The 24,336-nt window shown below is 37.6% G+C and overlaps 5 protein-coding genes across 6 annotated transcripts; 1 reads left to right on the top strand and 4 right to left on the bottom strand.

Moving 5' to 3' along the window:
• Positions 1–48: 48 nt before the first annotated feature.
• LOC106433900 (protein IWS1 homolog 2-like) lies at positions 49–1,770 on the top strand. Its single transcript, XM_013874741.3, has one exon. The coding sequence runs from the start codon at positions 233–235 to the stop codon at positions 1,424–1,426; it is 1,194 nt and encodes a 397-aa protein (XP_013730195.2). The 5' UTR covers positions 49–232; the 3' UTR covers positions 1,427–1,770.
• Positions 1,771–2,079: 309 nt separating this feature from the next.
• On the bottom strand, positions 2,080–4,844 carry LOC106433911 (protein transport protein Sec61 subunit alpha). Its single transcript, XM_013874751.3, has 7 exons — positions 4,695–4,844; positions 3,831–4,202; positions 3,526–3,753; positions 3,093–3,447; positions 2,893–3,017; positions 2,662–2,797; positions 2,080–2,566 (listed from the first exon to the last, which is right to left on the bottom strand). Exons 2-7 carry the CDS (start codon positions 4,172–4,174, stop codon positions 2,327–2,329), a joined length of 1,428 nt encoding a protein of 475 aa, XP_013730205.1. The 5' UTR covers positions 4,175–4,202; positions 4,695–4,844; the 3' UTR covers positions 2,080–2,326.
• Positions 4,845–5,043: 199 nt separating this feature from the next.
• Positions 5,044–8,121, bottom strand: LOC106433899. The gene is made up of 4 exons (XM_013874740.1): positions 7,988–8,121; positions 5,883–7,882; positions 5,640–5,820; positions 5,044–5,593 (listed from the first exon to the last, which is right to left on the bottom strand). Exons 1-4 carry the CDS (start codon positions 8,119–8,121, stop codon positions 5,044–5,046), a joined length of 2,865 nt encoding a protein of 954 aa, XP_013730194.1.
• Positions 8,122–14,301: 6,180 nt separating this feature from the next.
• LOC106433898 lies at positions 14,302–19,094 on the bottom strand. The gene is made up of 5 exons (XM_013874739.3): positions 17,645–19,094; positions 15,461–17,444; positions 15,231–15,356; positions 15,015–15,106; positions 14,302–14,921 (listed from the first exon to the last, which is right to left on the bottom strand). The coding sequence occupies exons 1-5, from the start codon at positions 17,677–17,679 to the stop codon at positions 14,822–14,824; spliced, it is 2,337 nt and encodes a 778-aa protein (XP_013730193.2). The 5' UTR covers positions 17,680–19,094; the 3' UTR covers positions 14,302–14,821.
• Positions 19,095–20,871: 1,777 nt separating this feature from the next.
• LOC106433908 lies at positions 20,872–24,202 on the bottom strand. 2 transcript variants are annotated; one of them, XM_048753567.1, is made up of 5 exons: positions 23,890–24,202; positions 21,636–23,573; positions 21,422–21,550; positions 21,239–21,327; positions 20,872–21,152 (listed from the first exon to the last, which is right to left on the bottom strand). In XM_048753567.1, the coding sequence occupies exon 2, from the start codon at positions 23,096–23,098 to the stop codon at positions 21,785–21,787; it is 1,314 nt and encodes a 437-aa protein (XP_048609524.1). In that variant the 5' UTR covers positions 23,099–23,573; positions 23,890–24,202; the 3' UTR covers positions 20,872–21,152; positions 21,239–21,327; positions 21,422–21,550; positions 21,636–21,784. The 2 variants fall into 2 exon arrangements, with proteins under 2 accessions (XP_048609524.1, XP_013730203.2); XM_013874749.3 differs by lacking the exon at positions 23,890–24,202 and having other exon boundaries at positions 21,636–23,875.
• Positions 24,203–24,336: the final 134 nt, after the last annotated feature.

The following is a 24,336-nucleotide window of genomic DNA, read 5'->3' on the forward strand; positions in this document are numbered from 1 at the left end:
CAGTCGTTTTATCGAATTTCCAGAATAAATGAAAAAAGGAAAACAACGAACCGCCACCGTTTAATTAGATTTTCAGAACTTAGAAAAAAAAAAGGAAAACTTGGGCTACACGGAGTCTAAGTAGTAGAGTATCCTCTATATAAGCAAGTCAAGTGGTCTTCAACGAAACATTCTGCCAACAAAATAAAACACAGAGAGATCGATTGAGAGAAATCAAAAACACACAGAAAGAATGAGTCAAGAACGTCTCACAGAAACTAGGGTTAGGGCTAGTTCCGTCGACAACACAGAAGAGGTTCTTGATGATCTTGCGGAACCTAGGGCTAGTCCTATCGACGACAAAGTAGGGAAGAAGAAGAGACAGAGGAATCAAAAAGACGAGTCTCGTCCTAACAAGAAGAAGAAGAAGCAAGACTCGGTTCGTGATAACGATCTTGATATTCAGACAGAGATCGTGGAGATGTGGGATTCACTCACGAACACCAACACTCCAAACCCTAACCCTACTAAGGCTGTCATCGATCGCGCCAAGAGGAAGGAAGACAACGACGAGATCGCCAAACTCTTCCAAGTGAGAAAACGCAAGTCCGTGTGGCAGAAAACGAAAGCCGAGATCGCGTTGCAAGTAGAACAAGTCATGGCCAATCTCGAACTCGCGGTAGAAGACGACGTGGAGCTCAACAAGCAAGGCAAGCCCGCGACCAACAAGCTCACCAAGCTCCCTATCCTCGTCGGAGCTCTCTCCAAGAAACACCTCCAAGCCGTGTTCTTGGACCACGGGGTGCTCAGCCTCCTCAAGAACTGGCTCGAGCCTCTCCCGGACGGTAGCTTGCCGAACACGAACATCCGCACCTCCGTCTTGCAGATTCTCTACGATCTAAGCATCATTATAGACAAAGGAGAGGGGTGCAGAAGAGAGCAGCTGATCAAGAGCGGTCTCGCCAAGGTGGTGATGTTCTTGTCGAGGACGGACGAGGAGACTAGGGGTAACAGGAGGCTCGCTAACGACTTGGTCAACAGATGGGGGCATATGATTTACGAGAGGAGCACGAGGTACGAGGACATGTTGAGCCAAGAGGAGAGGGAAGAGCAAGAGGAGGTGCTTTCCAGAAGAGAGAAGAAGAAGAAAGTTCCCGAAGCTAGAGTTGGAGAGTTTGATGAGGATGTTGACTTCTCTGTGGAAGAGAAACCAAAGGTGCCAGGTGGTAGAGTGGTGACGGTGGTGCCTACGGCGATGGCGATGGAGTTTGTGCTACGTCCTAGACCGAAAGTTGACGAGAGGCTCAAGGCTCGTGCGAAGATGCACCTTGGTGGCGGAAGGTATGAAAATTTGATGAAGAGAGTGAAGGAGAGGAAGGCGGTTAGGGAACAATCTATGCATGCCTTGAAGCTTAGTGTTGACGGTCACTCCAAGCCTAAGTACTAGAAGACATTGTTTCTATGTTGTGTCTAGTGATTAAGATAAAGAGATTAAAACTCACTCTGTAGAACTCCTAAAGTGTTATTAGACAATGAATATATAAAAGACTTTATTTCTTTTCTTCCATTGCAGACAATAACAAGATTTGATATTTTCAAAGGTTTTTCTGTCATCTTGAAGGCTCTAATGGACAAATCAAACCGCCTCCTAACACTTGCACATAGGCTGAAAGACAAACCAGCTGCTTCTTTGAACATACATACAAAATATCATATGGATATGGTCTATGTTATTCATTTGCAGAACCATACATAACTGGGAACATGTACCAACGTTGACGGACTTCTTCCAAAAAAATAATTGAATAGGTTGGTTTGTGTGTGGCTTAGATTATTGGTTTCTACCACAAAGTGGTGTGATAGGGCCAAACTAAACTTCTGGTTCATCTCTGATGATCTTCAAGGGGGAGAGAGAGAGAGCTGCTATTAGCTCCTTTGCTCAGACTGCAAAACCAAAAAGGCAACGTCCTCAGAGGTCAGATGGTAGTGCATGTCATTGATTCAACACTATGGTTCAGAATTAATAGACGTTGGATTCCTCTTCTTTCAAAGCAATGAAAAGAAGAAGTAGGTATTTAATAAAATCAGATAGCTAAGGAATGTCTCATTAAAATTGTTTATTTGGTCGAGTGAAATTCCTAGAAACATAGTAACATACATTAGAAAAGTATAATAATGTATTACAAGAAAAAAAAACTACAAGCGAAAATTTTGTTTAAAACAACAAAAAAGGTCTACCACAATGCTCTCCTTAACCTGTGCTCAAACCCTTCGAGGTTTGGCAAACAGAAGGTAACGTGCCTTCTCTGCTTTAAACCTCAGCAAAGTTTACCACTTTTAGGCTAACTTAGAACCCGAAGAAGCCGAGTTCACTTGCTTTCTCCTTCTCGAAGGTCTCGAAATACTGATATATGATTGTCACCGCCAAGAGAATTCCAGTCCCGGACCCAATGGCTCCCATGAAATCAGCAAGAACGGTCAGTGCACCGATACACACTCCTCCGAAAGCTGCTGCTGTTGGGATATACCTGTTCAGCTCCTTCTGCAAGTTTGACTCTCTGTGTCCCGGCATCACCATTTGTTGTTCCTGTCACGCACGGAGTTTCCAAATATCAAACACCCAACACACCATGTATGAAAACTCAGTGTATATGTTATATTGAGCTGTTATGATTTAATTACCTTGAGCTGCTTAGCTACGTCCCTAGCAGAAGATCCGGAGACCTCAATCCATGTCTTTGAGAAAAGAGCACAAGCGGTGAGCATGAAGACAATGTAGAACAGTGCATGGAACGGGTGAGCTGCCATGTCCGAGAAGCTGCAATCATATAGCAGCATTTATTCACCGAATCTGTTTGGTGGATGTATCAATTTGATGGATTAAAACGAATACTGAAAGAGAGTTTGCATTACCTTGCTGGAGCTGTGATGAGGTAAGCCAGACCACTAACTGGAATAGACTGCCCACTGTACTCAGATTCTTTCCATTGTCCCAAAAGGTTTACAAAGAAGTTTCCACTGAACTTCCTGTAGAGAAGCTGTTGACCAAGAAGAGATTCAACGTTAGCATTATGTTATTGTGGAGATAATTCACTGTAAGAATGTGTGTATACCTGAGAGATGAAGTAAAGGTTTGAGACGAGCGCGGATTGGAGAATGATGGGCATGTTAGAGGTGTAGAACAGCTTGATTGGGTAAGAGCCCTGTTGCCCACGTGCATTCTTTGATCTCACCGGCAAAACCACACGGAACCCTTGGAAGTAGATGACAATCAGGAAGATCAAGACCGTGGCAAGCAAGTTGGTGACATTCGGAAGGTTCTGCCGGTAGAACGCTTGGCGGAGAGCTGCAACCTTGTTGGACTTAGTTATCAGCATATGGAAAAGTGCGATAACAGCGCCTTCAAACTCAGCTCCACGGCCAGTGTTGATTGTAGTTGGGCTAAACGCCTTCCAGATAATGCTCTCACTGCGTATCATCAACTTTAATTCCTAAGTATTCTATTTTACCAGAAATGATCTTGTGAAAGGAAGGGCTCTGTCTTACCAGATGTTGGTGGCAATGAAAAGAGAGATTCCTGAGCCGAGACCGTATCCTTTTTGAAGAAGCTCGTCAAGGCAGATAACAATGATACCGGCAAAGAACAGCTGGAGGATGATGAGAATGGCGTTTCCAACACCAAGCTGTCCAACGGGTCCATACATTCCGGAAAGAACATACGCAACAGCTTCACCGATGGCAATCAGAATACCAAGAAGCTTCTGAGCACCATTCCTAACAAAGCAAGTCCAACACACAGAATAAGAACTCACTAACACTGCCACAGCTCAAACAACAACAAGACTACTTACAAGAGGGCACGATCCTCGCGGACATTGTTGTCAACCTCGATAATCTTAGAACCAGCCAAGAGCTGCATCACGAGACCAGAGGTAACGATAGGAGTGATACCAAGCTCCATGACGGTCCCACGGTTGGAGGCAAGAATGACACGCATCCAGTAGAAAGGATCGGCGCCGGTGGTAGAGTGGATACCATAGAGAGGAAGCTGACTGCAGACAAGGAAGATGAAGAGAGAGATAACAGTGTAGATGACCTTCTCTCTGAAAGGCACCTTCCTGTCAGCACTCTGGACCTCTGGAAGAAAAGCCAAGAATGGCCTCACCAAATGCAAAACTCTAAATCCTCCTCCCATTGTATCAAAGCTGATCCAAATTTCTTATCTGCTTCAAAAAATAATATGAAAACGAACACAAAATGCACCAAAGTTACAACCTTTACATGAAAAAGAATTCTCGAAAAAGTCAAAACTAATTCATTCAACCAAAAAAACAAACACCACACAGTTTCTAATAAGTAGATCAATCTAGCTCTCGGAGCAACCCGAGAACAACAAAAAGAATGAAACTTTACTTGACTATAGAGGAGCTATGGAATATACAATCTAAAAACCAGATCTATCAAAAAAACGCCTCTGATAAATCAATTGGATACACATCTTTGCTACCCAGAACATTCAAAACAGATCTGAAAACAACGATCAACGCAGATCTAACTCATGCCCACCCACCCACCCAATTTGTTCTCAATCAATCACGATTGGGAGAAAAAGAAAACGTTCAGGAGAATACAAACAGAGATCGGAAGAGATTAATAGTAAGGAGAGAAGCTAGCAACTTTAGATCTAATGAATGGAGAAGAGAAAGACGGATCACCTCCGGCTATACACACGGCTGAGAAAGAGCGAGCGAGCGTTGGTGTTCTGATGGTTGAAGAGAGACGAAGGTCACACTTGTAATTAAATCCATTTCAGATTTTTATTTATTTATTTATTTATGGATAAATGCTAAATCGTGGCGATGTGAGAGAAATATGCTCGACACGGTAGTATAACCAATCGCTGCTTGCCATGTCAGCTTTAGTTTTTTTTTTAATAAGATTGGGCCGATAACTTTTGTTTTGTAAGGCTGTTAGATGGGCTTTAGATTTGTTACCCTTTTATCAAAATCAAAACTGTACTCTAGGGGGTGTATTTTTTTTTTTTTGAAACACTAATACTTCTATTTAATAAAAAGTAAGTCCAGATGATACAAAGTTTGCAAGGCAGGCCTTTGCTATGGCATCTGCAGGCCCATTTGAGTTTCTAGGAGTGAAAGAAAAGAAATAGAAATTAAACGACGACGTGAGGCCGGTGATGTCCGAGAGAACTTCGTGGAGTTCCGATGAACTTCGATTCCGGTCGATTGCTCTAACGAGCACTTGGGAGTCTAAGCGTACCCAGATATGAGTGAGCTTGAGGGAGATCGCCTGTTGGAGAACTTCCCTGATGGCTAAGGCTTCTGCGAGAAGCGGGGAGGATACATGCATCTGAATCTTCGATCCCCTATTGACTTCCACAGTAGATGGAGCTGTGAAGATCCAGCTGATTCCTGTTGTTGTTGAGTCCGATCTCCAGGCCGCGTCTGTGTTACATCGGATTGCAGAGCTTGTTTCAGTCGGGTGCTGCGGGGCTGCGATGGTAGAAGGTCCTCTTGCTGACTTGGGGTTTTGGGCATTTTCCCATTCCCTCGCCAAATAGATAGCTTTGTTGAAGGTCTCCTGTGGTGAATGTGTCCTATTTTGGAAGAGGAGATGGTTGCGAAAACACCAAATGGACCAACAAATCCAGGGGAGAAGATTGATGGAGACTCCATATGGTGGGAGGTTCTTCTTTCTTTGTGAGCCCACCAGGAGCCTTCGGAAGGTGTTGAGTGAATTGTGATCCATATAGCTCTCCCATGGTCATAACTTCCAAACATCTTGCGCAAAGCGACAGTTGAAGAGGGCGTGTAGCGTGGTCTCCTGGCAGTTACAGTGGACACAATTCACATTCGACGAGACTCCATGCCGTGATAGGTTCGCACCTGTAGGGAGTGAGTCTTGAGCCGCTTTCCACAGGAACATCTTGAGCTTTGGGGAAAAAGGTATATTCCAGACGTTTTTCTTCCAGTTAAAGTCTCCCGAGTTGTTATCCGGAGCGACAGTAACGGCTGCATTGTTGTTGTTGGGATCGTTTTGTGGCTCTGTTAGCAGTCTTCTGAGTGGTACTGTTGGTCGGGAGCAAGGGTAATGCAGTGAGTTATATCCTGACTTAACTGAGTATGAGCTAGATTTATCTGCCTTCCATATGTATGCATCTGGAGCTCCTAGGAGGCTGGGTTTGATCAGTTGGATATGGTGAAGTAGCACTGGTAAGCGCTCATTGATCAAGAGTACATTCCATTCCTTTGTTTCTCTTGTGAGGAGGTCTGACACCATAAGGTCTTGATCTTTTTCTTGTATAGGTCCATAGGGCATTGGCGATGGAGCAGATGGGATCCAAGGGTCTTCCCAAACCCTAGTTGTTTCCCCATTGCCGATAGACTTTCCTAGGTGGTTGAGGAGTAGATCACGTCTCCAAAGAATGCCTTCCCAACCGTGAGATGAGGTACTATGATTGACTTTGAGGAAGGAAGATTTATGGCAGTACTTGCCCAGTAGAACACGGGCCAAGAGACAATCCGGTTTTGTTATCAGTCTCCAAGCTATCTTAGCTAAGAGTGCCTGGTTGAAGAGGATGATGTCGCGAAATCCTAGGCCGCCTAGAGATTTTGGATTTGTGAGGTTTTCCCACGATACCCAACAAATTTTTCTTTTTCCATCTGAAGAATCCCACCAAAATCTCGTTAGGACTGATTGAATTTTCTTACACAGGCTCACCGGTAGTTGGAAAGCTGACATCGCAAAGGTTGGAACTGATGACAAGACGGCTTGCAGCATTGTAGCCTTGCCTGCAGTTGAGAGGAACCTCGTGGTCCAGCTAATGGAGCGTTGCTTGATCTTGTCTACAATTGAGGCGAAGAGGTCTCTCTTCTTCCGTCCAAAGTGTTCTTGTAAGCCCAAATACTTCCCCACTCCGCTTTCCTTATCAATCCCTAATAGAGTCTTCACTTGGATCTTAACCTCCGGTGGAGTCTTTGATGAAAATGTGATTGAATACTTCTCAGGGTTGGTCTTTTGCCCTGATACTAGTTCATATTTGTGTACAATTGAGGACAAAGCAGTGCAGCAGTGGGCATTGGAGTAGGTGAATATCATGGTATCATCTGCGAATAGCAGGTGATTAATTCTCGGACTGTTTTCGGCCACTCTAATGCCTGCTAGTGTACCGTCTGATTGAGCTTTCCTGCAGAGACCTGAGAGTACTTCCCCGTAGAGAATGAAGATATAGGGGGACAGAGGATCGCCCTGGCGTATGCCCCTTTGAGGTAAGACTTTTCCACTAACCACATTGTTTATAAGAAAAGAATAGGAGACTGTCTTTATGCATTGCATCATCCAATGGATCCAAGTCTGATGGAAACCCATTTTTTCTAGGACAAATTGAATAAAATTACATTCCAACATGTCGTAGGCTTTGCTAACATCAGTCTTTATTGCCATGCCACATCTCTTTTTAGCTGTAGATATCTTGAGGTAGTTGAGGACTTCATGAGTGATCAAGATGTTGTCAGTGATGATTCTTCCAGGTATGAACGCCGATTGATTCTCAGATACAACATGTTGTAGAATAGGTTCTAGCCTCAGAGATAGAATCTTAGAAATTATCTTATAATAGACATTGCAAAGCGCAATAGGTCTATAATCTGAGACTACCCTAGGGCTCTGGATCTTCGGTATCAAACATATGTGAGTTTCGTTGATCGAATGTGGTAGTTGTCCTGTTCTGAAGAAGATTTGTATTTCATTGCATATAGCAGGTCCTACTGTATCCCAGTGAGGGTGGAAGAAAGCTGCTGAGAAACCATCAGGGCCCGGAGCCTTATCTGGGTGGATTTCAAACAGAGTTTCTCGGATTTCCGTAGGAGAGGGGATTTCAATGAGCCTTTCATTGGTGCGTGTCAATCCACGGAGTGATGGCTTCGTTCACTACTTCAGAGCACGAGGGGTTTGACGAGGAGAAGATAGTTCTGAAGTAATCTGAGATCACCTCTGTAATTTGATCATCTTCAACAACGGGAACACCAGCGGAGTCCTCGATGACTGATAGTCTGTTGCGAGCCCTACGTCCCCTTTGTACTGGCATGAAAAAAGCCCGTGTTCATGTCTCCCAGCGCCAGCCATAGTTGTCTGCTTCTCTGCTTCCGATGTTCCTCTTCGCTTTTATACGCTGCAAGGAGCTTCAGATTCAGGTCAGAGATCACTACATCATTAGTCGTCAAGTTTGACATTGCTTTATCCAATTCTTCTCTTAAGCATTGAATCTCCTTTTGGCTGTTGATACAGAAGTCTCGGCTCCAGTTTACAATTGCTCTTCTTCACTTTGTAATCCTCGATGGGACGTCATGATATTGGCATTCATTCCAGGTTGTGTCTATGATTCTTCTAATTTCCTCATTATCTCTCAGTCTCCGATCATACCTGAACATCTTCTGCGGTTTCTTCTTTGTAGGATCAAAGATTGATACTATAGGTCGGTGATCTGAGCCCTCAAACTGGAGATAGTGGGTTCTACCATTTGGGAACATGTCCGACCTGGAGCTATTGATAAGGGCCCTATCGAGGTGGCAGTGGACAAGGGGGGTGTATTCAATCTACAATTTGAGGTGATTTGATCTTTAATGAGGTTTTAAATGATTTCACTGAATTGCAGAGATTAAAATATTTTTTGTTAAACCACCCTAGAATATCACCTAAAACCATGAGATTTGAGTTTTAAATTTTTTAACTAAAAAACTCCACCTAAACACTCTAAAATCACTTGAAAACTTTAAAACTCCACAATTAAAAATATTTTCAATTACACTGGATTTGAGAGTAATTTATAAAATGTCAAGTTTAATAACACTGGATTTAAAATGAAATTTTAAAATTTATGTTTGAATAACACTGGATTTGTAATTTTGTTGCAAATCACCTAAAGCTCTCAATTGAATACACTTCCTAGATTTATAGGAACAAAAATATAATTAATTATGCAGGGCGTATTAACTTAACAAAAATATTTATTAGGAGCTTTAAAGAGAAGTTTCATCTGCAATTTCTAACAGATTCTTGTAATTTTACACAAAAAAATACAAATAAAAAGTGCCCCCCCCCCCCCCCCCCCCCCCCCCCCCCCCAACCGCGTTAACTTTTGCATGAAAAGTGTAAAACAAACTGAGATCATGTGCTAAGATTTTGTGTGCTACACCGAAAGAGAGGTCTTCTAATTTTGGAGATTCATAATACCCAACTGAGGGAGTGACATGAGAAGATGAATGTCAGCAGTGGTCTTGTTTTTTCTTGTATGTCTCTTTTTCTTCCAAATGTGATAGATCATGAGAATGTCACCCCATTCATGATGAAGTCTAACCGGTTGAATTTTTTTTGAGATGAAGGGCGCCAAGTTGTTACATAAATCAGCTCCAAATCCTTAACCTATGATCCATACAAGTACAACCAAACACATATTCTCTATTAGACTATCTCCAATAATCTCAAAACATCCAAAAGAAGATAATTTTTTTTCCTGTAGTGCATCATTTAAAGGAATGAATATATAATTGTGTTCATTTATTTTTCTCTGTTTCATTTACTTATCTCATTCACTTTTTTTGTTTCATCCATGCTTTCATTCTTAGCAGTAGAGCTATTGTAAAAGATCGAGGAGTCGGAAAAAGTAGATCAAAATCTATTATATAAGTATTTTTAAACATTTTAAACTTGGTGGAAAAAAAAATCATTTTGACCAAAGAATATCATATTCACCTCATGAATTTTTGGTTATTAGAACAACAAATACTAGAATAGCAGAATTTGTTGACAAGCTAGCAGTGATTTTGCATTTTATTCTAATAAAATGGGAAAGTAACAGCAGCAGACCTCAGATATATAACAGAAGAAAAGAAAACAAAAAAAAAAGTTCTCGAGGAGCCCATTATGCATTTGACTTTTTATGGTCAACTAGAGGATCAACCACCACACAACTGAGAAGAGGCAATGCGTAGGTGGTTGACAAAAAAGAACATGAACGTGTATAAGTCAAACTTTGATTAAAACAAACTATTTTTGCTGCCATTAATTTTTTTTTCCGTAACAAAAATACAAACGTAGCGTAATGATTATGATTAAAGTTAGCAATTAAAAGGCCTCTGAATGGATTGTTTTGAAAGCATCACACTGAAATGAACAGCCAATTCTGTTTCTTTTCAAATGATTTTACTAGTTTACATGTGCATGTAATAGAAAAAACTAATATTAAATGTTGTGGTTTTGAACTAAGAGATACATGTTTCCGCTTAGAATTTTCTGGTATTAAGAAATAGCAATAGAAAAAGAATCAATTTGCTAAAAAACCAGAAAAAAGTTAGAAATTAGATAAATACATCAGAAATTGTGAAAGTTCACTGTGTAAGCTATGTCAGGTCTGGTTATGATTGCAACCACCAAGAATGCTACGATAGAGATGAGGATTAGCAAAGTGGAACTTGCAACAGCAGAGCAGATAAAGAGGACCCAGAAGTGACTATGGGAGAAGGGAGAGGTTCTTTCCATGCCAGCCTTGACCAATAGATCAGTAATGTTTTGAGAAAGATAGAAGCAGAAGTTATACTCACTTTTTGACCAAGATTGAGCCAGATACTTTATAGTCACATGATGTGACAAATTGTGTGTCTATGAACAAAAATATCATGGTGTGGGATTTAGGGTATTGAGTTAATAATGAGAAAATTGTGTATATGGGATGCAATTTCACTAGAAAAAAACTTTTTAAACAAATCTTGATGATTGATGACATCTAATGTTACACGGGCATTGTATTGCCCGATCGGTGTTTATAAATAACTCCTCCATTTTGTTTTATGTAAGCTTGTATTTGCTTTTTTTTAACAACAAATACTTATATTAAGATTAAAGGCCCAATGGACTAAGTCGAATACAACTGGAGAGATCTTCGACGATAAACTGATAAATGAAAATAACTAAAACATAACGAGAGATAGATGTGGCTAAGGAGAGAAGAGACCCATAGAGAAGCTTCACTTGTAATCCTAAAGCCCGCGTTCGAAAGAACGCAAAGAAGTCGAAAATGACGTTGAAGAACCCAACCAATGGGTTTTGATAGCAAGTAGTCCATGAAACTCTGTAGAAAATAGCAGCTCCGGTGATATGGTCGCAGAGTCGAACCTGTGAAGAACCGTCGATGCTTGAAACGGCGTAATGTGATGGATACGCAGCAGTAGTGTAGTAGCGAGAAGATCTGACGAGTCCACACTCTTGCACAATAGTTCTTGCGACGAGGAAAGGGGTGGGAGAACCGTATAGCCAACTCTGTGAAGAACCGTCGATGCTTGAGACGGCGTAGTGTGATGGAGACACAACGGTGACATAGTAGCGAGAAGATTTGGCGTGTCCACACTCTTGCACAATAGTTTTGGCGACAAAAAAATGGCTGGGAAAACTGTAGGATCGATTCTGTGAAGAAACGTCGATGCTTGAAACGGCGTAGTGTGACGGAGACGCAACGGTGACATAATAGCTAGTAAATCTGGCGAGTCCACACTCTTGCACAATAGATCCGGTAACAGGGAAAGGAGGTATCACAAAGACGTTGTGGCAGTTGACTAAAACAATATCAAATTTGAGACAAATCTTTGGAGGGGTCGTCGCTTTAAACGAAAACTTCACAATGGAAGATTCTGCGTACAAACCAAAATCCACAAGATGGTCGGAGCCCTGTAGTGTCTCTGCGGGAGGATAGGTCTCGGATCTTGACTCCAAACCGGTAAAGAGTCGATAAGACACGGGGGAGAGGCAACTTGTAATTGATATGAGTAAACACATAGGTATACTGTTTTATTCCACATTGGACCTTGTAAACTATTTCTATGTATACAAATAGACTTCTCTAACTAGATACTTGCGGTTCAGTAATTTTGGAGTGCATTGGTGAAATGTGAAAACAACAAACATCTTAATTTGAAGAAGAAAAACACGAATCATAGGAAATCAACGGCCACCACCAGCATGTCCAACACCGGGGCTAGGAGCCGATATCAGAAACCGACCAACAGTAAGTTTGGGTTTTGCCACCTGAGTCATGTGGCTTTTCTCCTCCCTCGCTGTTGACAGCACTTGATGTCTCTTCATCTCTAATAGCTTTCTTGACGTGACCAGGGACGGATTATAAGGCGAGAAGGTCATGAGGACCAGAACGAGGAAAATTATCATTACACGAGCCATTGACTTTGGTTTTTGTTGGAATTGTCGATGAATTTTTGTTCTTTAAGGTGAACAATTCGTTGGTATGATAGAAAATAGTCCCTTGAATGTGTGCATATATATAGAGGGACGGAGGCTTAGTTACTATATTTTCGAATGTTGATGGAGTGATGTTGATGGAGTGACAATAGAGCTGCTCTTTGGTTTAGTGAAGGAAAAGTTTGACCTTTGTTCGAATCTCAATGTTAAAGAGTTGACTAATTTTATCGGATATGATTTCTTGGTTGGAGAAATTATCTCTTAGATAATCCAAGCAAAGTTTGAACGTGAGACTATTATACAGTATGCTTAATTATCTAAAGAAGAGTGATATTTGGCTTTATTTTGACAACATATAATCATATAAGAATGTCACTATTGTGTCTCTTCCATTCTAATTCTACACAACTTTTCCGCACTTTTTATATAAGAAAAATATGTACATAGAATTATAGAAGAAAGTGAGAAATATGATTAGATGATTGAGACTAGTGCTGGGCATTCAGCTTTTCAGTTACGGTTATTTGGTTTTCCGGTTATTCGGATTTGGGTGTTTATGACCCGTTTAGGGACCGAATATTTTCGGATCGGATAGGGGTGGGTAATGTTGAATATATATATTTTTTATAAAACCCCATGTCAAACCGAATTAGAAATATTTCGGGTTTCGTTCGGGTATAAAACCTAAAAATAAAATAAAACGAAAACTCGCTTAAACCCGAAAACATAAAAAAAAAATGTTTGGATAATTCATTTTTGGGATATTTTTTTAAATAAATTATATTCCACATATATTAGAATTAAAATAATTAATATTTTTATTATGTTTAAAATTTTCGGATACTCCTTCGGTTTTCGGTTTGGTTTCAATTTTTGGATTTAGAAAAATAGGAACTGTTCGGGTTTTGTAATTTTTGGTCTGGTTTCGAGCTCAGTTTTTTCTGTTTAGTTGCGGTTCTGTTTTCAGATTTTGGATATTATGCACATGGCTAATTGAGACTGTGCACCATGCATAGAGCCATAGCGTAACACTAATTAAACTTGCCAGAACTGAGAAGAATATATTTTTCGGTTGGAATCTTATTACACCATTTTTATGATAATTTTATCATAGAGAATGAAAAAGATGGACTTGATGAAATTTGTAGTTTACCTTGACTGGCCAAGTTCAGAAGAGGCGGCGTGGAAATCAGAAAGGACGGAGAAAACAAAAACAAAAACAAAAGATACTAACGAAAGAGAACGGGCGACGAATTGGTTGAAGAGGAAAAATACTCTTTTATGGAGGACTTTTCATGAAGGGAGCTTGTACTTTACGATTGTACACATGCTTTGTTCACATATGTATTGAAAGGAATGAATGATTACAACACTTCTGTGTATGTATCATTTATCGTTTCATGTTTATCAGCAGAGTTGTAAAATGTAATAATTGTTTTTTCGCAGATTAAACTTGGTGAAAATTATGACAAAAAGAATATTAATTCTTTTACAGGTTCTAAAGATTAGTCCAGACTCATGTTCAGGAATTATGTACTCATACCTCATGATTTAAAAAAAAAATATTTTTCTTTGTTTCATTCTTCCAATGAAGTAGGAAAGGAAAGAAAGTAGCCGATTTCAGATATATTTTCGGTGGAAAATAGATGCTCTCGAGGGACACTGAAGAAAATAATAAATAAAATGTTCTCGAGATACACGTTAATACGCTACGCTATACAGTTACAACTTGTTATACATAGAGGAGCGTTGATTAACATCAAACACTACATTTTTTTTAATGTTAAAAATGTAATGAATAAGTTAACAAAAAAATATAAACGTATACAAAACACAAACTTAACGTAATGCATAACTAAAGTTTGCATCACATCGAAATAAATATATATAACCCGCCTTCTATTCCTTTTCAATTATCTACCAGTTTACGTGCTGTTTTTTCTTTTTCTTTTTTGAAACTGATAGTTTACGTGTTGTTGGCTTCATACAATAGATGTTTGATGGCATCTAAGGTTATACACACTGTCATTGTATTGTCCAAACGTTGCAGTCAAGTAAATTCTCCATTATGATTTATATATAAAAACTTTTATTTGCTTAAGTAAACTACTACTTATAAAAATACACTTCTCTAACTACATCGTTGTGGTCCATTGGTTTTGGAGTTTATTAATGATCGAGATAACAAGGAACTTTGTCGAATTAAATAGTTCCTTGAATGTTTATATGTGTGTAATAATATAGCAACGTAGAATAATATAACAACGTAAAATAGCGCTGGAACCGGATTTCTTTATGACGTCAAAGCATAAGACAATTTGATTGGTTGTTGTTTTTGTTGCTCTCTTCTTTAATCTTTAATAACAGAGAACAGTAGATACGAAGTTGCAGTGTCACAAAAAAAAAGTTGCCATGTCACAAAGAATGGAACAAAATATCAAAGAAACATAGAACGATTGCATGCATCTGTTCCTAAAACAAAGTAAAAAGTTCAGTTTGGTTTCTGTTTTAAAGTATTTGCACTGAATTAAAGACCCGCTACGCTGCCCGCCACGCTGGGCTATAAGAAACGGATGTTGTACTACTTGACTGGTAAGTAAAAGCTAACATGAAAATGGGAAAACGAAAAGGATAAAATACCTTCTAAATAACACCTACTTAAAAAAAACTCTCTTCCATCCCTGCATCAAAAACATAGCTGACTTCAAACAAAATTTATAAAAAAACACACATAAAACAACAATTTGTTGACAAGAGTCATTAGGTATTTTTACCTCGTTTGAGTACTTCGTCTCTTAGCAGAAGCTCCTGCATCAGCTGTTGTAATCTTTCTCTTATGTGTTTCTATCGTGCTCTTCAGTTTATTCTACAAAAGAACACATGTATAATATAATTGAGTTGAAACTAAGATATAATATATATATATATATATATATATATATATAAACTGCAACACCACCAAGTGAAAGGTCTAAAAAAAAGCGACAAACCTGTAAGAACATCTTCACCAACGGAAGGACCACTAAGCGATTATCAATTGCAGATAACTTGGCGAATTCAAGTAACCTTTTGTACGTCCATTCATTTAGTAAAATCTTTGAATCGATCAAAACGAGCTGTAAGTAAAATCCCCCAAGATTTGTTTTGTTATTATCAGCTGTCATAGATGGAAACTTACTGAAATAAATAGAAAGAAAAAGAAGAAGAAGAATAATATTACCTTCTCATTCAGCCACTTTCTTAGCCTACACATACTTCTTCTAATAACATCATTTTGGACAGTGGTAGAGAGCTCCGATATACACTCCATGAATTCTTTGTCTTGTAATACTTCGAATCTTGGAGATTCTGCTTCTTGAAGAACATCTCTTACCACATTTAAGAAACAACATTTGGTAGCATTATCTTGAGTTACACGCCTCTCACACACACTTCTAAACGTCAATGCATATCTTCTCCTCTGATAAACATTCCTCCACTTGTCTTCTTTGTCACAAAGGGCTTCAGCCTCACCCAACATCTTAGCATATGTTTGCAGCTTGTCTCTCTTACTATAGTAGCTTACCTCTTTCCTAGCCGTGGACCGTACTATTCTCAAAACTGCTAACCATATCTCAAGGTTGTGTACTCCTTCTGCCACTTGAGACACGAAATTTGTATCGATTGCTGGGCAGTCTAGAACCCAAGAGACAATCTCATCACCCTTAGGTATTACATGCTCATAAATTTCAGTGGACTTAAAAGTCCTTACTGTACCTAAGTCATCAAAACCATGCTCTCCTTCATACAGCAATCTCTCATCCAGAAGCAGATTAAGCCCTCCTCGCTCAAGATCAATTCTTTCATTGACCAGGGACTTTGCCCCTAACCGATCAACTACTGCTAAAACTAATCCTGTGCGTACATCTGTGGTGAACTGCTTAACATACTCGAGTATGTATTTAAGGCTCTTCAGATCTAAAAAGCAGATGCACTGAGGATTCTTAAAGAAGCTCCAACTATCAAGATAGAACCCATGAACTTGAGGTAGATTCACATTCTCTTCTGTGTAATCTATCAACCAGTCCCAAAGGCTACATGGAAGAGTATCATTGGAGCAAGAAGATTTCAGAACCTCAGCAAACTGTCTGAGTATTTCTTTCCGCTCTTCATCCTTGGCTACAGGCCAATCATTACACCATCCATTAACATAAATAAACTCTTCCCTACCCTTAATTCTTGCCTTGATCAGATCTACTGCCCTTGATGTATCCACAGGCTCCCAGTTCCCACAACATATCATGTCAGCTAAAAACTTATCCACACGCTTAGGACGAGAACAGATTCGGGGTAGAAACTCGTGGACATGCTTATCTAAGATGTGCCACTTGCAATCAGTGAAACAATAATTTACCTGAGGACAAATGCGGCACTTCCACCATCTCCAGCCAAGTTCATCATCCACGCGTAGGCATTTGGAAATGTGTTCAATCATTTTCTTGTCATACATGTTATCACGTAAATAGTCTATAAGACTTGTACGGTCTACTACCAAAAATTCCCTTTTGGTCTTTTCATCTAGCTTACCCCACAAGTTCTTCAATCTATCAATAACGTAAGTATCTACCTTGCACTGTCCTTGCATCTGGTTAGCCACATTAATTTTCACAAGCATAGCCTCACTGATATTCATCTTCAGTGTTGCAAGATTGATCAAATCCTCAAGTTCTGCCTTCAAATCATCTTCTATGAACTGATGAGAACTTTCTTGAGGTTTAAGCATCTTCACGGATAATCCATGTCTAGCCTTGGACTCAGCTTTCTTATAAAAGCTGTTTATCCCAAGCTGGTCACCCAATTCAATCAGGGAACGAGCACAGCCATAGAAGGAGCTTACAGAGTCAGGACATAGAAGACTAGACATCGAGTAAGCATCAACAGAAGCAAACAAGTATACACATTTGATGTCTGTAGTATCTGCTTTTCTTGCTAGAGAAAAGAATATGTCACCTTGCAGTTGGTGGTGAGGAGAGCATGACTTCTTCAGGCCATGATCAGAGATGGTTTTCTCGGTTATCTCCAATGCCTTGATGTGATCAGATTCTTCGAATAATTCTTTGGCAAGATCATATGTATTCTCTGAGTCTTTGTAGTCACTTCTCTCTGCACAATCTTCAGTCTCGATTTTCTTGAGAAAGTGGTGGGTTTCTTTGTGGTCGAATGGGCTTTATAGAGAATGAAAAAAGAAAAGAAAAAATAGCTTAAGAGTATTGTGTGAGAGAGAAAAAAACAGTGCAGTAAATTAATTTCAGTTTTGCAAATTTCGAAATTTCCAAGAGCCCTAGCGTGCGCTCCAAACTTTGTTAGGTTTTGAATAATGAATTGAGAAGAAATTTTGTTTAGAGGTTTATGTTATATTAATTACCGTCGTTCAGGAGAACAGAATAAGGCTTCTTCCATCTCTAGAGCTCGCTTCACTTTCTCGAGATCGAATTTCTTGTTGTGATCGAGAAACGGAGAGGTGGTGGTGAAGATGAATGTTTTCTTTTGTTATAAAGGAATAAGGGTTTGTTTGAGTTAAATATATATTTACTCCTTCCTATTTTCATTCTTATTTTGGAGTTTGCTTTTATCGTATTTCCGTCTTTATCAATACAAGCAAAACAAATTGTTGGAGTTAATCATGTTTAATTCTTTTTTTTTTTTGAAAGGTAATCATGTTTAATTCTTCCTAAATTTTAGTTTACAGAATATCCTTTTAAGAAATTTGGAAAAAAATCATATAAAAATATTTTATGGGAAAATTGGAAAAATAGGGGATACTCTCAACTTAGCTTTGTCCCGGTAGGACTTTTAGAAGATTATTTAGATAAATAAGATTTATATTTTCTTTAATATTATTATATCCTTTAATTAACCAAATCAATATTAATTAAAAATTATAACATTTCGTAACTGATTTAAGTTTTTATTGAATATGAAAATGTAAAAAACAGAAAAAAACGTGGGAGAGAAGATATAACGAGATTTACTTTATTTTTTTGATAAAACGAGATTTACTTTATGTAAGATATATTTAGGAAAAATATATAAGAACCAAAATATGGTAATTTTTATTTTTGTTATTTAGGTAGAATACATAAACTACGCAGTCTAGAACGATGACTATGTGGAATATGTATTTTTCATCAAGCAGGCCTTAGGGTTATAGTTAGAATAGATTATAAAATATAAATAAGCTAAGTTAGGCCATATACATATTAAACTTTACAACACGTATTCAAGGTTGATGTAGACTACTGTTATCTGGCTATAATGAGACAGAACAAACTCTAGTCGGGCTAGAATAAATTTTCTTTTTTATGTTTTATATCCAAGTTAGATCATTGTAAAATACTTTGTATCTGAGTTCTAAACTAGACCGTCAGAATGAGTATTCTATGTTTAGGTAGGACATAAAATAAAATATGGTTACATAATTTATTTTTCTGAAAAATATACAGATAGTCTTACATATATTTCTAATAGTTTTGTATTTTTTGAAATTTTTAAAATTTAAAATATTATTTTTTTCACTACAAAAAAGTAAAAGTGGTCTAAAGATCAAAAATCAGACAAATAAAAACCAAGAGTGTCCCATTTTGCCAATTCTCACTATTTTATTTGAAACTACACTTTATCCTAAGTGGTGAGTATATAATTCTTATTGAATTTTTATAGTTTCTTTGATATTTTAAACCAAAAATTTAATAAAAAATAAATAACCATAAAATATGTGTGGAAAATATGGAAAATTGCAAAAAATACCACATTCATAATACCACTTTTCATGATTACACTAACCACTTTTACTTTCACTTTTAAAAAGGAAAAAATACATTTATAACCATAATGTTAACTAATCTAGAGTTAGTGTTTAGAGTTGAGGAGTGAGGTAAAGTTTTTGCAATGTGAAATTTAGGATTCTAATAAGTATATAAATAAATACTTAAAAATATATATATATATTATTTAAAATAGTTTCAAAATGATTTTCGATTTTCAAAAAGAAAATTGAATTTTTTTTTGAAAAAAATAAAAAAAAAGAAATTTATAAAAAAATTTGAATTTGAAAAAGTATAATTCGAAAACATAAAAAATTATTTATTTATTTATTTAAATAATTATTTATTATATATATATATATAGAACAATGTTATAAGAGTCTTTCGCCTCTTAATGAATAAGGTACTTTTGAAAGTGTCTATTTAGTAGTGGTAAACATGAATAATAGTACAACAAAGTGGTAAACATGAAAATTTCCCGGAAAATATTTTTTTAGAAGCAAATTCAGTACTACACTAACTTAATATTTGTCTATATAATATTATAAAGTATCCTTTAGCAACTAAAAATATTTTCTAAATTTGGTACTAGCAGCAATTTTTTATAACTTTGTGTGTTTACAATGTCTAATAATTGAAATTTTAGATATTTTTAAACAATTTTAGTTTTATTTTATACTAAATATTAAAATTTATCTTAAACATCTTTGTCTTCAGCAATATATATATATATATATATATATATATATATATATATATATATATATATATATATATATATATCTCAATCTTACAATAATAAATATATTATAAGACCTAGGGCTGTGCATTTATCCGTTAAATTTAATTTGATTCGTTATTCGCTTCGATTCAATCTGAAAAATTCGGATATCCGTAAGTCTTCAAATTAAAGAAAATACTAAAAATCAATATCAGTTAAAAAAGAGCAAATCACAAATATTAAAAACTTTAGAGACTTATATCCGATCCGCTCAACTTTTATCTACGATTAAATATAGAGTTTTAAATGTCTACTATTATATAATTATTATTTAACATATACTTTATTAATTTAATTTTAAAGGTTACTTAAAAAAATATTAAATTAAAAAGGAATATAAAATCTTTATACAAAACTAGAATTTTTCTATAAAAGAATTTGTTTTATAAGAAAAATTATTAATTTAAAATTTAATAAAATATATAGTTTCATTATTTTTTTTACTTTATATTTTTGTTATGTAAAAGATATTTCTAAAAAATAATTTGGTATTATTTTTTTCTAGAATTACTTGTATTGAACATAGTGCATGTATTCGTAAATATCCGTGAATATTCGCAAGTATCAAAAAAAATTCGGATATCCGGTTTTCCGACTAAATTTCAATGTTTAGTTGACTATTTTTTTGTTTGAAACATTTTTTCGACTAAATTTATATATTATATGATTTTTGTGCTCGACGTACGAAACTACTCTTTGAATAAAATCTAGACAAAACAAAATATGAACATGAGACTATTATGTTTATCAAAGAAGACATAATTCCACAACACTACCGCATTTTCTTAAAAGTCTGTTCACAGAGATAACACTAGAAAGTTGAGAATCTGCTCGTTAGAAATGAAACGAATGTTTTCAGTTAGTATGGTATGGAAACGGAGAGCATATTCTAACATCAAAAGAGAGTAAGAATATCATAAAGAGGGGGAAAAGATTTAAAGATGAGTCGCTGACAATAAAAACCTAGTTTACCTTGACTGGTAAGAAATAAGAAAATATCAAAATGAAGAGAAGATATCAACAGAAGTAAGAAGAGGACTCAGAGACTTTGAAGCAAAATGAGAAATCTTATTAAGATCTATGTTCACATACGTAATGAAAGGGAAATAAAACTTGTGTAAGTCTTTGAAGATCAACAAGAGCAGTTCGTTATGTCTATGTCCTCAAACTTTCCCTCCACAAACACAAACATTGTATGCATCTCATCCTGGAACAAACTAGAACGTCTCAGATTCAAAGTTTAAGCAAAACATAAAAGACCATCTTCTCAAACATTCCTATTCAAAACATTTCTCCATTTGTACGAATGAGCCTCCAAAAGTGTAGCCCTGCATTAAAAACTTGATCCACTTTAACTCAGAAAAACAACAACAGCAAAACAACAATTGTTCACAAGATTAGATTGATATTATACCTCATTTATTTATGTGCCTTCTTAGCAGAAGCTCCTGCACCTGTTGTAATCTTTCTCTTATGCGTTTTCAGCATACTCCTCAGTTTATCCTGCAAGAGAAACATGTTATAATATAAGTGGCAGTTCAGAAATACTTCACCATCAAGTGAGTGATCTTTGATTAAAAAAAAAAAGTTGACAAACCTGTAAATAGAGCTTCACAAAGGGAATATTAACCACTAATCGGTTCTCAATGACTGATAGTCTTGCAAATTCGTGTAGCTTCTTGTACGTCCACTCGTTCAGCAAAATCTTCGCATCAATGGAAATGACCTGCAAAAAAGCCGCCCAAGATTTGCTTTAGTCAGCTGTCATGTCACAGGTCAGAACTTACTGAAATGAAAAAGAAGAAGACGACCTTGTTGTTAAGTGAGTTTCTGAGCTTCCACAGATTTCTTCTGACTGCATCATTCTGTACAGTAGTAAAGAGCTCGGATGTACCATCCGTGAATTCTTTGTCATCTAATTCTCCAAATCTTGGAGTAGCAGCTCCTTCAAGAATATCCTTTACCACACTGACAAAACAACGCTTCTCCACTTGTCGTCTTTGTCACAAAGGGCTTCAGCTTCACCCAACATCTTATCATACGTTAGCAGCTTGTCTCTCTTAGTGTAGTAGCCTTCTTCTTTCCTAGCTGTGGAACGCACTATTCTCAATGCTGCTAACCATATTTCAAGATTCTGTGTACCCTCTGCCACTTGGGACACGAACTCTGCATCGATTGGTGGGCAGTCTAGAAGCCAAGAGACAATCTCATCACCCTTAGGTATCACATGGTCATAAATTCCACTGGACTTGAAAGTCTTTACTGTCCCTACGTCATCATAATCACGATGCTCTCCTTCAAACAGTAGCCTCTCATCTAGAAGCAGATTAAAACCAACTCTCTGAATATCGATTCTTTCCTTCACCAGTGACTTTACCCATAACCCATCAACCACTTTCGAAACCAAACCTGTGCGAAGATCTGTGCTTAGCTCTCTAACATATTCCAGAAGGTATTCAATGTTCTTCTCTTCTAGAAAGCAGAGACTTTGAGGGCTCTTGAAGAATTTGCATTTTTCAAGGTAGTCCCCAGGAACTTCAGGCAGTTTCACATTCTCCTCTGCATAAACCATCAACCAATCCCAAACGCTGCGTGGCATAATATCGTTTTCAGAATAATCTTTGAGAACATGACCGAACTGTCTGAGCATGTCTTTCCGCGTCTCATCAGTCGCTATAGGCCAATCACAAGACCACCCATTCACATAAACAAGCTTTTCCTTGCGCTCAATTTTGTCTTTGATCAGATTTATTGCCTCCGCTGTATCCACAGGCTCCCAATTCCCACAACGTATCATGCTAGCAAAACACTCATCCAAACGCCTAGGACGGGAACTGCTTCGAGGTTGAAACTTTTGGACATGCGTCTCTAGAATGTGCCATGTACAGTCTACCAAGCAGTAATTGACTTGTGGACAGATGCGGCATTTCCACTTTCTCCACCGAAGAGTATCGTCGATGCACAAACACTCGGAAAAGTGTCTTCTCTCAGCCTTTGTCTTGGCATGGACAGACTCTATATAATCCACAAAACCTCTACTGTCCACAACCAAGAAGTCTCTTTTGCTTTTCTCGTCCAGCTTACTCCACAACTTGTTCAATAGATCAACATCAGCATCTCCCTTCCCCTGTTCTTGTATTTGATCATCCACGCTAGTTGTATCATGCACAACCATAGCGTTATTGCTTTGCATTTTCTCTCTAGCAAGATCAATTAAAGCCTCAACTTTTGACTGCAAATCACCTTCTCTTCCTTGAGGTTCAAGAATCTTCATGCACAATCCTAGCCCTAGCTTAGCCTTGGAATGAGCTTTCTCATAGAACTTGCTTAGCCCAAGCCTATCACCCAACTCAATAAGGGAAAGAGAGTATCCGTGGAAGGATCGTACAGATTCCGGACAGAGACGACTTGAAACCGAGTAAGCATCAACGTACGCAAACAGGTACACAGTTTTGAGTTCGTTACCATCCGCTACTCTCGCCAATTCAAAGAACACGTCGCCTTGGAGAAGATGGTGGCGATAGCATGATGGATTCGCGCCGTGAACGGAGATGGTTGCCTCTGTTATATATCTCCAACACCTTCACGTAATCACCTTCATGGAGGAACACTTCGGCTTGAGTGTATGCATCGACGATCTTCTCCTCGTCCGTGGCTCCGATTTTCTCTGAGCTAGCCATGTGATTCCAGCTATCGCAGTCCTCTTCTGGATTTTCTCTGAGAAAAGTTCTTCTTTCTTGGACGCCAAGCTTCAAGATTATGGGAGCGCCAGAAAGAAAGTAAAAAAAAAAAGCTGTTAACTTTTTTTTTTTTCTTGAGAGTGTGTATAGTATGCGAGAGAGAAAAAACAGAGTAAAAGCGTTTTTATGATGTTTAAGAAACACGCGTGTGTGATAAGTGACACGTGGAGACGAAAGATTTTTCGATGATATAAAGTTTCGATTTTGGAAATGAATCCCTCAGTGTGAAATTTCGTCGAACACCTAGCGTGCGAGTATTGATTGGTGATTGATTGGTACGCATAAAGTATAAATTATGTTTAGAGGTTTTTGTTATATTAGTTACCTTCGTTCAGGAGAATAGAATGTAGTTTCCATCTCTAGAGCTCGCTTCACTTTCTCCAGATCGAATGTCTTTGTTGGAGTTAAATATCTTTAATTCTTCCTAAATGTTAGTTCCGTGTTATTCAATACAAAGTAACACCATTTCAAATTTAATCTCAATTTGTTTCCTTAATTTTTAACCTTTACTTGTTTAATCAAATCCTCAATAATGTAATTATTAAGTTGTTAATAGTTACAAAGACGCAAAGAATGAATCAATTTCTCGAAATTTTGTTTAATCAATACCGAGAGTCATTAACCATGTTTCTACTTCCCCATCTAGTCGAGTTAACATACTATCAATTCCTCTGTAATTGAGCATATGTTGAATTCATATGGCTGTATGATAATACTATACATATGGCTGTTCTTTGTTCTCCCACAGAATCATTCTCACATGCATCTTCAA

This window comes from Brassica napus, chromosome C4 (assembly GCF_020379485.1).
Source record: "Brassica napus cultivar Da-Ae chromosome C4, Da-Ae, whole genome shotgun sequence".
NCBI lineage: Eukaryota > Viridiplantae > Streptophyta > Magnoliopsida > Brassicales > Brassicaceae > Brassica > Brassica napus.

Excerpts from the sequence above, each read along its gene's own strand:
- LOC106433899 (XM_013874740.1), bottom strand. The coding sequence starts at position 8,121 with ATGGCTGGCGCTGGGAGACATGAACACGGGCTTTTTTCATGCCAGTAC. Across the intron at positions 5,821-5,882 it reads TCAAGACTCACTCCCTACAG|GAGACCACGCTACACGCCCT; the intron begins GTGCGAACCTAT and ends TGTAACTGCCAG. Across the intron at positions 5,594-5,639 it reads CAATCTTCTCCCCTGGATTT|GACACATTCACCACAGGAGA; the intron begins GTTGGTCCATTT and ends CTTCCAAAATAG.
- LOC106433911 (XM_013874751.3), bottom strand. The coding sequence starts at position 4,174 with ATGGGAGGAGGATTTAGAGTTTTGCATTTGGTGAGGCCATTCTTGGCT. Across the intron at positions 3,754-3,830 it reads CGCGAGGATCGTGCCCTCTT|GAATGGTGCTCAGAAGCTTC; the intron begins GTAAGTAGTCTT and ends TTGCTTTGTTAG. Across the intron at positions 3,018-3,092 it reads ACCTTTACTTCATCTCTCAG|CTTCTCTACAGGAAGTTCAG; the intron begins GTATACACACAT and ends CTTGGTCAACAG.
- LOC106433900 (XM_013874741.3), top strand. The coding sequence starts at position 233 with ATGAGTCAAGAACGTCTCACAGAAACTAGGGTTAGGGCTAGTTCCGTC.
- LOC106433898 (XM_013874739.3), bottom strand. The coding sequence starts at position 17,679 with ATGGAAGAAGCCTTATTCTGTTCTCCTGAACGACG. Across the intron at positions 15,357-15,460 it reads GAAAGTGGCTGAATGAGAAG|CTCGTTTTGATCGATTCAAA; the intron begins GTAATATTATTC and ends TTTTACTTACAG. Across the intron at positions 15,107-15,230 it reads TGGTGAAGATGTTCTTACAG|AATAAACTGAAGAGCACGAT; the intron begins GTTTGTCGCTTT and ends GTTCTTTTGTAG.
- LOC106433908 (XM_048753567.1), bottom strand. The coding sequence starts at position 23,098 with ATGAAGATTCTTGAACCTCAAGGAAGAGAAGGTGATTTGCAGTCAAAA.